This window comes from Choloepus didactylus, chromosome 27 (assembly GCF_015220235.1).
Source record: "Choloepus didactylus isolate mChoDid1 chromosome 27, mChoDid1.pri, whole genome shotgun sequence".
NCBI classification, from domain to species: domain Eukaryota; kingdom Metazoa; phylum Chordata; class Mammalia; order Pilosa; family Megalonychidae; genus Choloepus; species Choloepus didactylus.
Genome location: NC_051333.1, coordinates 197,245 through 212,500, shown reverse-complemented (window position 1 = coordinate 212,500; position 15,256 = coordinate 197,245). Strand labels below are relative to the sequence as shown.

Below are 15,256 nucleotides of genomic sequence, written 5' to 3'. Positions count from 1 at the left end.
GCCAACTGGATTAACTCCACCTAACAACAGAATACACTTTCTTTTCAAGTGCACATGGAGGCAAGATGGTGGAGTGGTGAGGAGCAGAATTTCGTCTCTCCCCTAGAGCAGCTAGCAATTACCCAAGAACTATATGAAACAGTGTTTTCGGGGTCTCCAGTAACCAGTAACACATTGGACACAAGTTTGGAATTGGAGGAAAAGCTGAGATCGCAGCGAACATTGTAAGTTCCCCGGACCGGGGGTCTGGCGCCCCTCCCCACCCAGACCTCACAGACTGTCTTGCTGCCAGCTCCCTGAAAGGGGGGGAAAAAAACATCAAAAAACAGCAATCTGCTGAGGGCAAGAAGGGAGGCTCAACCCAGCCTCAACTGCAGAATTAATTAACAAATTAATTAACTAACTTTGGGAGCTGGGGTGCTAAAGAAGGGCTGGGCTCCGAGAAGTGGGGGCACGTAAAAGCGGGCACCCATTCCCAGGCTCCAAAAAAGCCATTTTTTTTTCCCCTACATTTTGTCCCTTCTGGCTTCTCACTGATCCCTTATCTTTTTGCATTTCAGTAGCCCCCGGCAGGGGTGGAACTGAAGCGGTTGGAGAGTAATTATCAGACAATAGCCCAAAGCATATCTTTAAATGCTCTATTCTGACACTGACAAAACTTCCAGGCTGGGGAAAGACTTTTAAAAGAGACTCTTTTTTTTTTTTTTTTTTTCCTTTTTTCTTTTTCTTGATTTCTTTTCTACTTTTTTTTTTTTTTTTTTTTTAATCTAAAAGTAATATATATGGTTATTTTCTATCGGAAAGCCCAGGTTGAGGGACTAGGCTGGGCTTGGGGGGACACAGTACCCAAAGTGTCTTTGAGTTCCGTATTCACTACTGAAGGCCTCCAGCCCCGTCTTTAATTGGCAACTCAGGCTGACCAAGGAATCTACCTGGAGAGGCCCCAAAGAGGAGAGGGGAGAAGGGAATAGTGCCCCTGAGAGACAACTGGAGTTCTGAGGATTGGGAGAGTGGAGGGAGGCCCAGCTCAACTGGCAGTCCTCCTTCTGGGAATTCAGACCCCAGGGGCTGGAATTCAGATTCCGGCTTCAGTCAGCCACGCCCCTGACAGGATCAGAGTCACCAGGAGAACTAAAGGCTCCACACCTCCTTACACTGGTGGGGGAGCGGCGGGCTGGCCAGCGTCACCTGCTGGACAGGAGAGGAAAAGCACCAATTCTAAAGGCCTCATAGGAGGGTCTCATTCTCAGGAAAACTCCATACCCTCCCAATGAGACCTGGGCCTCACTAGACTGGGAAAATCTGACTAGGGTCGACCATATCTGAGGAGACCCACTCACAAAAAGGTTACATAGAGGCAGAGCAAGAAACAGAAAAAACAAGAAGAGAAAAATTCTGATCAACTAAATAGAACCTAAGTTAGAGGTCTAGAATAAGTTGAACTGAATAACAGAGGCCAGAAAACAAAGCCAACCAACAAGAAAACCACTAAGTAAAAGACAGAAAACAAGCTCCAAAATAAACTAAGCAAGACAATCAGATGCCTAGACAACTTAAGATAACAAGCCATACCAGGAAACACGAAAACATGGACCAGCCAAAGGAACAAACTAATAGCTCAGCTGAGACACAAGAGTGGAGGCAACTAATGCTAAATAAATTTGATGAAATGAAGGAAGATATAGCAAAAGAGCTGAAGGATATTAAGAAGACACTGGCTGACCATAAAGAAGAATTCATAAACTTAAAAAAACAAATGGCAGAACTCATGGGAATGAAGGTCACGATGGAGGAGATGAAAAACACAATGGAGGGACACAACAGTAGATTTGAACAGGCAGAAGAAAGGATCAGTGAACTGGAAGACAGGTCATTCGAATTCATACACACAAAAGAACAGATGGTGAAAAAAATGGAAAAATATAAGCAGGGTCTTAGGGAGCTGAGTGACGACATGAAACACACAAATATACGTGTTATGAGTATCCCAGAAGGAGAAGAGAGGGGAAAGGGGGCAGAAAGAGTAATAGAAGACATATTCACTGAAAATTTCCCAACTCTTATAAAAGACAGAAAATTAGAGATTCAAGAAGTACAACGTACCCCAAATAGAATAGATCCCAATAGACCTACTCCAAGACACTTACTGGTCAGATTGTCCAATGTCAAAGACAAAGAGGATTCTGAAAGCAGCAAGAGAAAAGCAATCCATCACATACAAAGGAAGGTCAATAAGACTATGTACAGATTTCTCTGCAGAAACCATGGAGGCAAGAAGACAGTGGCATGATATATTTAAGATACTGAAAGAGAAAAGCTGCCAACCAAGAATTCTATATCCAGCAAAACTTTCCTTCAAAAATGAGGGAGAGATTAAAACATTTTCAGACAAACAGACACTGAGAGAGTTTGTGAATAAGAGACCGGCACTACAAGAAATACTAAAGGGAGTGCTACAGGCTGATAGGAAAAGACAGGAGAGAGAGAGTTGGAGAAGAGTGCAGAAATGAAGATTATCAGGAAAGGTAAAAGGAGAGGAAAAAATAAGATATGACATATAAATTCCAAAAAACAAAATGGTAGTAGAAAGTACTGCCCTTATAGTAATAACACTAAATGTAAATGGATTAAACTCCCCAATAAAAAGACACAGACTGGCAGAATGGATTAAAAAACAGGACCCATCTATATGCTGTCTACAAGAAACTCACTTTAGACACAAGGACAAACATAGACTGAAAGTGAAAGGTTGGAAAAAGATATTTCATGCAAACAACAACCAGAAAAAAGCGGGAGTAACTATATTAATATCAGACAAGTTAGACTTCAAAAGCAAGTGCACATGGAATAGTCACCAAAATAGACCATACCCTGAGTCATAAAACAAATACGTAATCTGGCAATCCTATTCCAGATATATACCCAATTGAAGTGAAAGCAGGAACTGAGATACAGAAAACCAGTGTTCACAGCAGCACTAGTCACAAGAGCCAGAAAGTGGATCAACCCAAATGTCTATCAACAGATGAATTAGGATAAATAAAATGTGGCTTACATGTACAGTGGAATATTATCCAGCCATAAAAAGGAATGGAGTTCTCATACACGCTCCAACGTGGATGAACCCTTTAGACATCATGTTGAGTGAAGTAAGTCAGACACAAAAGGACAAATAGGATTCCACTTACATGAAATAACTAGAATATGCAAATTCATAGAGAAGTATAGGTTGCCAGAGTGGGGGTGGGAGCAATGGGAAGTTATCGCATCAGGGGTGCAGGGGTCATGTTTGGGGTGATGGGAAGGTTTTGATAGCGCATGGTGGTGAGAGAAGCACAACGTTACGAATGTGATTAATCCCACTGAATTGTATGTTTGGGAGTGGTTGAAAAGGGAAATTTTATGCTGTGTAAATGTTTCCATAATTTAAAGAGAGCGAGACTCACGAAACAATGACGATTAAATGCAATCCATGATCCTAGACTGGATCTAATGGAGGAGAAAATGCCCAAAAGACATTATTGGGACAATTGAAAAAACTGGAATATAGACTATATGCTTTATTTCAGTGTTAATTTCTTGAACTTGATAACTGTACTAAATGTGGTCACATAAGTGAATATCTTTTTTCTTAAGAAATATACATAGAAATATTATGTGTTCAAGAAGCAAGATGTATGCAAGCTACTCTCAAATGTTTAGAAAATAGGTACAACAAATGTGGCAAAATGTTAAAAGTTGGTAAATCTGGGTATCTAAATAGGGGGTATATTAGAGTTTTCTGCATTGCGTTTGTTTTATTTTTGCAGCCGTCCTGTAAGTTTGAAATTATTTCAAAATTAAAAGTTGGGGGGGAAAGACTGTTCTGGGACGGGCAGGCAAGATGGCGGCATAGAGAGGAGTGGAAGCTAAGCAGTCCCCCTGGAACAACTACAAAAAACCAGAAACAACTAGTAAATAATCCAGAATAACTGCGGGGGGACAAACGAGACCATCCACTCATCATACACCAACCTGAATTGGGAGGAATGCCCGAGAACACAGCATAAAATCTGTAAGTAAAACCTGCGGAACCACGTCGGGAGACCCCCTCCCCCATAGTCCGAGCTGCAAAGCCTCGTGGTGCCAGAGAGAAGCTCTCTCCCAGCAAGCGAATATAGCTCAGCTGAGCTCCAACTGGGATTTTAAGTAGCGAGTGTGAACTGCTCACTACAGGTATGCAGCCCCAAAAAACAGACAGAGGCTTTGGGTGACGACTGACCTGGGAGAGCCGGAGGGTCGCCTTGACTGGGTCTGAAGGGGACTATCTGTTTCTTTTTCGGCTCAGTGGAGAAAGCCCCAGTCATTTTCAGTTTCCAGGGCTGTGACTCGGGGCGGGGGGGAAGGGCGGAGACAGTACAAGCAGAGAGAGAGACCATTGAAATGCTAATGACCTCCACCTGGGGGGTCTGTCTTCTCTAGGAGGAAAGGGGTGGGGCCCTTTCCATTCAGAACCAGACCCCAGAGCCTGGGGGAACAGGGCCATACCTCCTCACACCAGTCAAGAATTATAGGCTAACAGGCATCACCTGCTGGGCAGAAAAGCACAGTGACCCGAGGCATCAAAGGGTGGAGCAATTTTCTAAGACACACCCGCAGGGAAACCAGATACTGAATATTTCTTCCCTCTGTTCTGGTCTGGGAAAACCTGATTTGGATAAACAAGGAAACCATGACTAGACAACAGAAAATTACAACCTACACTAAGAAAAACAAAGTTATGGCCCAGTCAAAGGAACAAACGTACACTTCAACTGAGATACAGGAATTTAAACAACTAATGCTAAATCAATTCAAAAAGTTTAGAGAAGATATTGCAAAAGAGATAGAGGCTGTAAAGGAAGCACTGGACCTGTATACGGCAGAAATCAAAAGTTCAAAAAACCTACTGGTAGAATCTATGGAAATGAAAAGCACAACACAAGAGATGAAAGACACAATGGAAACATACAACAACAGATCTCAAGAGGCAGAAGAAAACACTCAGGAACTGGAGAACAAAACACCTGAAAGCCTACACGCAAAGGAGCAGATGGAGAAAAGAATGAAAAAATATGAGCAACGTCTCCGGGAACTCAAAGATGAAACAAAGTACAATAATGTACGTATCATTGGTGTCCCAGAAGGAGAAGAGAGGGGAAAGGGGGCAGAAGCAATAATAGAGGAAATAATTCATGAAAATTTCCCATCTCTTAAGAAAGACATAAAATTACAGATCCAAGAAGCGCAGCGTACTCCAAACAGAAGAGATATGAATAGGCCTACGCCAAGACACTTAATAATCAGATTATCAAATGTCAAAGACAAAGAGAGAATCCTGAAAGCAGCAAGAGAAAAGCAATCCATTACATACAAAGGAAGCTTAATAAGACTATGTGCGGATCTCTCAGTAGAAACCATGGAGGCAAGAAGGAAGTGGTGTGATATGTTTAAGATACTGAAAGAGAAAAACCACCAACCAAGAATCCTGTATCCAGCAAAGCTGTCCTTCAAATATGAGGGAGAGCTCAAAATATTTTCTGATAAACAGACAATGAAAGACTTTGTGAACAAGATACCTGCCCTACAGGAAATACTAAAGGGAGCACTACAGGGTGATAGAAGACAGGAGTGTGTGGTTTGGAACACAATTTTGGGAGATGGTAGCACAACAATGTAAGTACACTGAACAAAGGTAACTATGAATACGGTGGAGAGAGGAAGATGGGGAACACGTGAGACACCACAAGAAAGGAGAAAAGATAATGACTGGGACTGTGTAACTTGGTGAAATCTAGAGTATTCAACAATTGTGATAAAATGTACAAATATGTTCTTTTACGAGGGAGAACAAGCAAATGTCAACCTTGCAAGGTGTTAAAAATGGGGAGGCATTGGGGGAGGGATGCAATCAGCATAAACTAGAGACTGTAACTAATAGAATCATTGTATTATGCTTCCTTTAATGTAACAAAGGTGATATACCAAGGTGAATGCAGATAAGAGGGGGGGATAAGGGAGGCATGTGAGACACTTGACATTGGTGGTATTGTCTGATTCTTTATGGTGGGTAATGTCCATGATCAACTGTACAAATACTAGAAATCACTTCATGAACCAGAACAAATGTATGACAATACAATTAGAAGTTAATAATAGAGGGGCATATAGGAAAGAACTATATACCTATTACAAACTATATACTACAGTTAGTAGTATTTCAACATTTTTTCATAAACAGTAACAAACGTACTATATCAATACTAGGAGTCAACAATTGAGGGAGGTTGGTTAGGGATAGGGGAGGATTAGAGTTTCCTTTTCTTTTTTTCTTTTTTCATCTTTCACTTTATTTCTTGTCTGGAGTAATGAAAAGTTTCTAAAATTGAACAAAAATTAAGTGTGATGGATGCACAGCTGTATGAGGGTACCCAGGGGCAAGTGATTGTACACTTTGGATCTTTGGATAATTGTATGGTATCTGAACAATCTCAATAAAAATGAAAAAAAAAAAAAAAAAAAAGTTGGGGGGAAAAAGTAAAAACAAAAAACAGGGACCGCTGTAAAGGGGCTCTGGGAAAAGGCTCCTTTCTTGGAGCCAACAAAGAATCCTGCACGAGGTCCTTGGGGAGCTTTGCCTCTGCAACGTGCAAATGGAGCATTTCCGGGCTCACCTGAAGGCACCTCTGGAAGGCCACGGAGGCCATGCTGCGGCCCCCACTTCCCCTTCTGCCCTCTCACCTGCTGCAGGCACAGCTGGGGGCGCCCAGAAGTCAAGGGCTGTGCGTTGCTCGATGCAGGGGAGCTGGTCAGAGTGTGGCCCCGGAATGGGCCCAGCCCTGACTAGTAACTTATTAGCTATGTGACCTTGGCCATGTCTCTGACCCCCATTTCGTCATAATAAAGTTGGTAAATCCCTAGTTAGACTGTTAAAGAAAAAAAAGAGAAAAGACCTAAATTCCCAACCTCAGTCATGAAAAAGGAACTATAACCACAGACCTTGTAGATATTAAAAGGTTATATGAATAGTAGGAACAACTCTGCAAGTAAAGCTCACTTAGAGGAAATGGAAAAACTCCATTTGACACTCCATGAAGCACCGGTGAGCACCTGCTGTGCGCCAGGCCCCGCACGCCTGCTCCCGGGAGGGCCCGGGGAGCGAAGGAGGCGGGAGGGGAAGAGCAGGAAGTCACCGGGCCCTTCCTGCTGCCCGGAACCCCAGTCCGGGAGGCGCGGCCTCGAGACCCGCCTCACAGCCCCTCGGGCCACCTCCCGGGGTGGGGACCCTTCAGCTCCGTGGCGGAGGCCAGGCTGCCCCTGCTGGGGACTTGCTCCAAGAGGCCAGAGGAAGGGGGCCTTGAAAAACGAGAGCCCGTGATCCAGCCCCAGCCCTTCCACCCAGGGGCCTCAGGGTGCAGCCCCAGGCCCGGCAGCCCCTTCCCCTTCCTCCAGGGCTCATCTGCTCCCACTGGCCGAAGACACACTGTAAACAAAGTCTCTCTTCACATTTATTAATTCCTGGGAAGAAGGAGGGGGTGGAGAGCCCTCAGCCCCTCTTGAGGAGCCCAGACTCCGGCCAGCAGGAGGGATGGGAGCCAGGTCGCAGAAGGGACTTCCTGAGGATCCCACTGGCAGCTGGATCAGCTTCCTTTTGACACATTTGACAAAAGGAAATGAGGGGGCAGGTGAGCTCTGGGGAGCAGGGTCAACGACGGGGGTCCTGTGCCCACCTCCCTCCTGCAGCGGGAGACCTCTCCGAGGCTCCGCGGGGAAGAAAGGACTCGGTGAGCGGCCAGCGACGCCGCCCACGGCCTCCCTCTGGCCGAGCCACCTCCCGCCTCGGGGCCTTTGCACTTGCCGCTCTCCTGCCCACACGTCCCCGACACACCCAGGCAGAGTCCACACACCTTATCCAGCTGCCGGGGAGACGACCCGGGGCCTCCTGGCAGCCGGCACGGTATGGGCAGGAAAGGGGAGCTGGGACCCAGGGAGCCCTCACCTGCCACCCGGAGCTCCACGGCGTTGCTGAGTTCCGACAGGAAGGGCTGGGGCCCCCAGGCGCGGTAGCGGCAGGTGTAGTTGCCGACGTGCTGGGGCCCCACGTAGGTCAGCTCCAGGTCCACCTCCGGGGCGGTGCTCCAGCGCTGCGTGGCGTCGACCACCTCGCCCTCCCGCAGCAGCTCAAAGCTGACTTCGGGCACGTGGCTGTCACAGCGCAGGACGGCGGCCCGGCCCGGGGTCACCGCGCCGCGCCACAGAGGCCGCAGCTGAGGCCGCGGAAGGGGCCCTGAGGGCGGGGCCTGGTCAGTCGCCCCCCGAAAGGCCCAGGCCTGCTGGGCCCCCCACCCCTCCAGCTGCTGCCCCTGCCTGGCTGCCTTCGTCTCCTCCCCTGCCCCACAAGCTTGAGGGCCCACCAGACCCGCGCCTGCCCCGAGGCTTTAGGGCGTCCCCAGCATCCGCACTCAGGACCTCGGGACGCATGAGGGGGAGGAAGGAAATAATCAGGGGAAACAGTGCTCCTGGCGCGGTCTGGCGGCGCAGTGTCCCCCACCCCCCTCCCGGACCTTGAGGAGGAAACCAGGGGACCAAGTGGGACCCCCGGGAACCGGGGCAATTAATCATTAGCTTCCCACCTGTGGGAGCCGAGGCCCGGTGGGGGCGGGGTAATAGTCAATAGTGGTGGCAACTGACGTGTGTACACAGGGAAACTGAGGCAAGAGCGGGCGCAAAACCGGCAGGGATTCGAACAAGAAACCCCGAGTTCAGCCTCCCTGCTCTTAAACGCCTCTCCGCGGAGCCTCAGTCCTTGGGAAAGGAGCCCAAGCGCCAGGTGTCCCCAAGATCCCCGGCCGCGGCCCTGCACCCCGCTCCCGGGAAGGCGGGCGCCCACTTTGCCGCCGGGAAGAGGCCCTGGCTGCCCCGCCGCTCACCCGCCACGCGCAGCTCCAGGGGCGCGCTGGGCGCCGAGCCCGCGAAGGGCGGCTGCGGGTCCACGTAGACGCAGCTGTAGTTGGCCGAGTCCCGCACCGACACGACGCGCAGCTCGAAGACCGCCTCGGCCTCCGCGGGGCGCAGGCGCCGGTGCACCCGGGACCCGCTCGCGTCCTCGCGCACCAGAGCGAAGCGCAGGCCGGCCCGGGGCGCCCGGCACCGCAGCTGCACCAGCGCGCCAGGCGCGGGGCTCAGGCCCGCGGGCTCCGCCGAGAGCTCGGGCGCGGGCAGCGTCCCTGCGCGGGAGGACGCGGCTGGTGCGGGGCGCTTGGCGGGGCCGGCGCTGTCCCTGCGCCCAGCCGCGGAGGGGAAGCTGCACGGAAGAGGCGCTGAGGCCTCGGGGCCGCCACGCTGCCCGCGCCCCCGCCTCGAGGGTCGGCCGCCTCCGTGGGGAAGCCCGCCCGGACCACCTGCGGGAACCGCAGCCCGCACCCGGCCTCCCGCGCTCCTGGGCCCTCCCGCGCACCCCTCCACCGTTTCTTGTTCATTGCTTTGACTATACAAACACCCGGTGGCGGGGTGCGGGATGTTTCAACCGCGTTTGGGCTCCTAGTGCCCCGCGGGGCGAGGGGCTCGCAGCCCGCTGCGGGTGTGCGCTCCCAGGCCTGCCGACCACCGGCGCTCTCTCAGGGGGGAAACTGAGGCCGGGCCAGCTCACCATCGCTCAGCAGCAGCTCCGCGGGCGCGCTGCGGGCGGACCAAACGGCCTGCGGGGCGCGCAGCTGGTAGCGGCAGGTGTAGGGGCCGCCTGGGCCCGGGGCCGGCGCTTCCAGGAGGAAGAAGATGCGCTCGGGGCTGGTGCTCATCCGGGGCGCGGGCACCGCGGCCTCGCCCCGCAGCAGCTCGAACTCCACGCCGCTCAGGGGCGCCTCGCAGACCAGGGTGACGGCGGCACCCGGGCGCACCACGCCGGCGGCGTCTCTGTCCAGGCCCAGCCTCGGCGCGGGCGGCTCCGCTGCAAGGCGCGGACGGTCGCTGCGGGCGGCCCGAGCCCCGGCCTCCCACACCCTTCCCGGCGAGAGCTACTCCGCCCTCGCCGCGGGAGCCCCGGAGCCCCTTCCTCGTGGCCACCTCCCACCCGCCCAAGGCCAGGCCACCGTGCGGCCTTGGGCGGGGATGTTCCGCGCGGGGTGCAGACGGACGCCGCCCGGGCCTCCCTTGCCTCCACCTCCGGGAAGCCCTCCGGGTGGTGCACGTGCTCACCCAGCTCCTCGACGCTCACGGCGGCGCTGGGCTCCGAGGGGGCGCCCGTGGCATGAGTCCGGTAGCTGCAGGTGTAGTTGCTGGCGCGGTGGACCGGAAAAGTGACCTCCACGTCATCTGGGCTCTCGGCAACCTCGAGAAAGTCCTTGTCGCCTTCCCGCTTCAGGAGGAAGGTCACGCCCCGCAGCTCCCCGCGGCACAGCAGGGTCGCATTCAGGCCGGGTGTGATCCAGGACACTGGATCCGCCCAAAGCAAGGGTGGGGGCAGGGACTCTGTGCGAGAAGGGGCAAGAACGATGGGTGCCCCGCAGAACCAGGGGGCGATGGGTGACCCAGGTGGAAATGTAAGAGGGAACTGGGAGGTGGAAGGCACTGTAAATAGACAGGGCTGCAAAGCAAGGAGACACTGACCGGGCCCCTGCTGTGTGCCCGGCGGCCCTCAGCCTTTCCTGGGGATTTATTCTTCACAGAGCATGCCCATTTTGTAGATGGGGAAACAGCCTCAGAGACATTTGGTGACTTGCCCGAGGCCACCTGGCTGCTCAGGGAAGGGGACAGGGAGGATGACAAGTGGGGGAAGGAGCCCCCCCGGCCCCTCCCCGGCCCTGCTCACCTGTCCCTGTCACCTCCACCAGGTTACTCAGCCCCGTCCACCCGGCGCCCAGGGTCGTGCGGCAGCGGTAGAGGCCCCGTGCGTCGTGGGTCGCTGCTCCCAGCGGGAACTGGTGCTCTGTGCGCAGCTCATCGAAGTGCACGGGCTCCTGGGCCACCCCGTCCTTGAAGAGCTGGAAGTCCCGGGTGTCCAGGCTGGCCCGGCACGTCAGCCTCACATTGACCCAGGGCTCCAGCAGCGATTCGGCCTCTGCCCACAGCCTCGGCCGGGTCTCCACGTCTGTGGGGGACAGGGGTGAGCGCGGCGCCCTGGCTGTGCCCCCCACCCCCAGCCCCAGCCCCGCACTCACAGACAGCCGCCTCGGTCTCCGGGCCCAGCACCAGGCCTGCGGAGAGGGTGCCCGTGAGACCCTGTTCCTGGCCCTCCCCACCCCCTCCCACCCAGGGGCCCCCAGCGCCCAGGACACCTCACCCCAGAGCAGCAGGGAGGCCAGCAGGACAGCCATGGTGCCCTCCTCCGTGCCGCCTCCCGTGAGGAGGCGCCTGGGCTGATAAAGCCGGGAGCAAGGACAGTGGGGGTGGGCAAGGGCCACTGACCTCTCCCCTGTTCGTGCTTCCCGGAAGGCGGCCGGGCCTGTGGGGGGAGGACAAAGGGCAGCCGCTGGGTGTCCGAGCAGGGCCTCAGGATCATCGTCCACCCCAAGGTCTCAACTCACCCACACGTGCAAGGTGCCTCCGACCACCTAAGGAGACGCAGTCGTGGCTCCAGGGTTAGGGTGTGGGCATCTCGGCCATGGCTTGGCCCCCACAGAGGCGGGAGAAGGAGCACGGGAATCACGACTAAAACATCTGCCTGCACCGCGGGGAGCAGGAGAGCCCCAACCTCCCACTTGGGTTTCCTGCCCATGGGCCCGACAGCCCCTCCCGGGGGCCCTGGGCAGGCTGCGCGGTGCCCCAAACAGATCAGGTGCAGACCCCAGAACTTGTGAATTCAGGATCCGGAGCAGGAAACATCCTGGGTTACCCACGGGGACCCTTATGAGCGTGAGGCAGGGGAGACGGACAGACAGACAGACAGACAGGAAGGAGCAGCGTGGCCACAGCGGCAGCCTCTCCTGGAGCTCGGGAGCCCCTGCCCGTCCGCACCTGCGTTTCAGCCCCAGACGTGATTTCTGCTTCTGGTCTCCAGTCGTGCGGGTAAATCTCCGCTGTTCTACGCCGCCCCAGGAAGCCTCAGGCCCCCCACGGCCCATCTGCAAACCGCAGCCCTCGCACCCCTCCAGGCTCGCTCCTCGCTCCCGCCTCATTCCCGTTGCTTGTTGTCCGCGTCCTCGGCCCCAGCCTGAGACCAGCTCCAGGAGCTCAGGGGGCTTCGTGCAGCTGCCGCGACCCCAGGGCCAGCAGCTCCGAATCTCTCTTCCCTCCACGTCCCTCCCATGCACCTGGGGCCTGTGCCGGGGCGGCTCTCCCGGGGACCCCGCCTCGCCCTGAGGAAGGGAAGTGTCCCCTCCGGCCATCGTTGGGGAACCACCTCATCCAGCACACTGGCTGGGCCTCCCTTTAGGGCGAACAGTGAGAAAATGTGTGATTTCTGACGGGAGGATGTTCCCAGCGTTCCCGAGGGGCCGTCCTTGTCCGCCGGGTTTGCTCTCCGGGTGAGCCCTCGGGCGGCAGCTACAGCCTCCCTCACGATCGTGGGCGCTGACATTGCTGGGGTACCAGGAACTTGTAATGGGTCCCCAAAATGCAAACAGAACCCCAGGGCTGCATCCCCCTGTGCAGGGTGTGCAGGGAACACTAGCCTTGCAGGGCAGGAGGTGGGTGGCCAGGAGCTTGGGGCTCGAGGTGTCCTGTGGGAAGCCGCCGGGGGGTGGGCAGGGGCTGCTCCCCCTCCCCCTGGGCCCAGGGGGGGCTTCAAAGAGGCAACATCCCCGGGAGCCTGAGGACAGGCTGCACCCGCCTCCCAGCCCAGTGAAAAGATCCTTCCGGAGCCCAGAGCCAAGGCAGCCGCGCAGCTCCGGGCTCGGGACTTTGGGGGACCGGACCCCAGGGAACGGCACGGGAGGTGGCACGAGGAGGCACCTGCACGTGACCATGGGGGGGCCGGGGGCAGAGGCTGTGGGGCATCACGAATGGCTGGTGAGGGAGAGGCCGGGCCAGGCAGGTCCAGCAGGGAACCTTCAGGAGGCGGAAGCCACGAGACGCTCAACCTGCAACTGTGGCCAGAGTCACCGGGGGCGCGGGGTGCAGGGAAGGAGGCTGGGGGGCACTCTTGGGGCCTCCCCACCGCAGGCTCCCCCAAGGGCAGGGGGAAGAGGGAGCGACAACAGCAGAGTGGAAAGTACACATGACGCAGCCACACACAAACACAACAGCACGAGAGAGAACACGGGACACGCTGGACGCAGCAGCACGGAGGGGACAGGGTTAGCCGAGAGAGGCAGACATGGCGCACACCGCACGGTTCTGCGGCGCTCCAAACAAGATAAAAGGAACTTGTGGTGTCAGAGTCGGGATGGGGGTTACTTTGGGGTGGGAGATGGCTGGGAGAGGCCCGAGGGGTCCCTAAGTGCTGGAAACGTCTTCTTTCTTGGCCCAGGAGCTGCGCACACAACGGGTTCGGTTCGGGAAACTTCAGCAAGTTGTGCACTTACATCACGGGCACTTTCTGCATGTGTTATACTCCTAGAAAGAGGGTTTTTGTTTTGTTTTGATTATACTGGACTGGAGGAAAAAAAAAGCAGGGCTGGGAGGGAAGGACGCAGATTTCCTTTGACATGAAGCTCAGATACGACCATCACGGGGTTGAAGATTTTAATTATCAAAATGAAATATCCTGGCGACACGTTCTCGTGCACGGACAGCGCAAGGCGGAAGCCCCGATGCTTTCCACGCCTGGTCCCTGAGGGACGCAGCCCCATCTCCCCACATTCTGTTGGTCAGAAGCCAGTCACCGCGTGACAAGGGGGCCAGAAGCAGCTCAGGACCTGGGGGCCGAGGGACTTGCCCAGGGACGGGACATCCGGGCTCGCGTGGTCCCTGCAGCTCCGCCAGCGCACAACTCCCCACTGCGGGGCCCCAGCGGCCTCCCCGCTCCCCACTGTGGGGCCCCGGCAGGGAGAGGGCAAGGCCCGGCCCGGGGCTCGCGTGGGAGAGGATTCCTCCCCACGTGGCCATGAGCGAGAGCTGGCCACGCAGAAGAGCCATGACACAGCTGTGGGGCTGGAGGGGAAGCCGAGGCCCAGGTCAAGGCAAAGAGGTGGACAGCCGGGGGAGGACACCGCCGTTAGGAGGAGGGCAGTGGTGGCAAGAGTCCGTGTGACTGCCCAGGCCACCCCCCCTCGGAGGGCGGGGTGCTCGGCTTCACCGGACACTGCTGCTCAGGAGGAAGCCAAAGCAGCCCCGCGCGACCCTGCCCCCAGCTCCTCACCTCCCTGCTGCACAGGGGCCCCCTGGGGTCAGCACGACCGAAGGACACGCTGCTCAAGAGTGAATGTGGAGAACGAAGGGTGTCACCTCCGGAACGAGGCCACGGGTGTCACTGACTTCCGCAGCCTGTCTCCTGGCCCGTTATGGGGAAAACCAGCCACCATGTCGAGGCCACCGGGCAGCCCTGGGAGAGGCCAGGTGAGGACAAGGACCTGCCACCGATCCTCTCGGTCCACACAAGCCCTGGGACAGCTGCCATCCTCACCCACAGCCCGACTGCAACCTCAAGACCCCAAGCCAGAACCAACCAGCTAAGCCTGAATTCCTGACCCCTTAAAGCTTGAGGGAACTAGGTGTTTTGGGTTGTGAAAAGCTCCCTTGATGGTGACAAGTTTCCAGATATTTCTGTCTCCAGATTTATTTGTTTATCCATCCAACTTTTACTAAGAGTTGCCCCAGGTGCTGGGAACACAGCGGTGAACAAGAAAAGGCCACCCCGGGCCCAGCGGGGTGGGGGGGGGCGAATGCCTCTCAGAGGAGGTGACACTTGGGGAGGGAGCCCGGAAGGAGGTGCATGAACAAACCGTGTGGCGGGAATGGCACGTGTGCCCGGGAGCCCGAGTGCAATGGAGACACAGCCCCCACCTCTCGCTGTCTGACCGCCCCCCACTTCCCTCCTCCCTCCCCTGGGCCAGCCGAAGAGGACTGCCGGGTGTCCCCTCCTCTGGTCCCCACACTCCACCGGCCCGTGCCTGGGAACCCTCACCACAGCCCCACACCCCAGGCACCATCCCACCCCCAAGCCGGCCTCCGTTTCTTGCTCTTCTGAGGGTTTACAGACCAGCTCAGAAGGCCTGCCCTGCTCTCACCAGGAAGCCTCGACACGTCACCAACCTCCCAGCCCACCTCGCCGGGGGCTCGGCATCAGCAGCCGACAACCTAGCCTGGGACGGGGCCGGCCCTGAGACAGAGCAGCTGTGACATGGGCCAGCAGGAGGCCGGG

General features: G+C 55.7%; 1 protein-coding gene across 2 annotated transcripts in view; it reads right to left on the bottom strand.

Annotated features, from left to right (window-relative positions):
- The window catches only part of A1BG (alpha-1-B glycoprotein), a 23,785-nt gene extending 12,364 nt beyond the window's left edge, over positions 1–11,421 (bottom strand). The window contains exons 1-8 of one of the 2 annotated variants that reach the window (XM_037818947.1): positions 11,297–11,420; positions 11,175–11,210; positions 10,826–11,104; positions 10,213–10,485; positions 9,668–9,964; positions 8,949–9,245; positions 8,018–8,305; positions 7,509–7,666 (exon numbers count right to left, since the gene is read on the bottom strand). In XM_037818947.1, the coding sequence (XP_037674875.1) occupies positions 7,659–7,666; positions 8,018–8,305; positions 8,949–9,245; positions 9,668–9,964; positions 10,213–10,485; positions 10,826–11,104; positions 11,175–11,210; positions 11,297–11,330 (1,512 nt within the window). In that variant the 5' untranslated portion in view covers positions 11,331–11,420 and the 3' untranslated portion in view covers positions 7,509–7,658. Of the gene's footprint in view, positions 1–7,508; positions 7,667–8,017; positions 8,306–8,948; positions 9,246–9,667; positions 9,965–10,212; positions 10,486–10,825; positions 11,105–11,174; positions 11,211–11,296 lie in introns of those variants that run through there. The other variant, XM_037818946.1, reaches the window with a different exon arrangement.
- Positions 11,422–15,256: the final 3,835 nt, after the last annotated feature.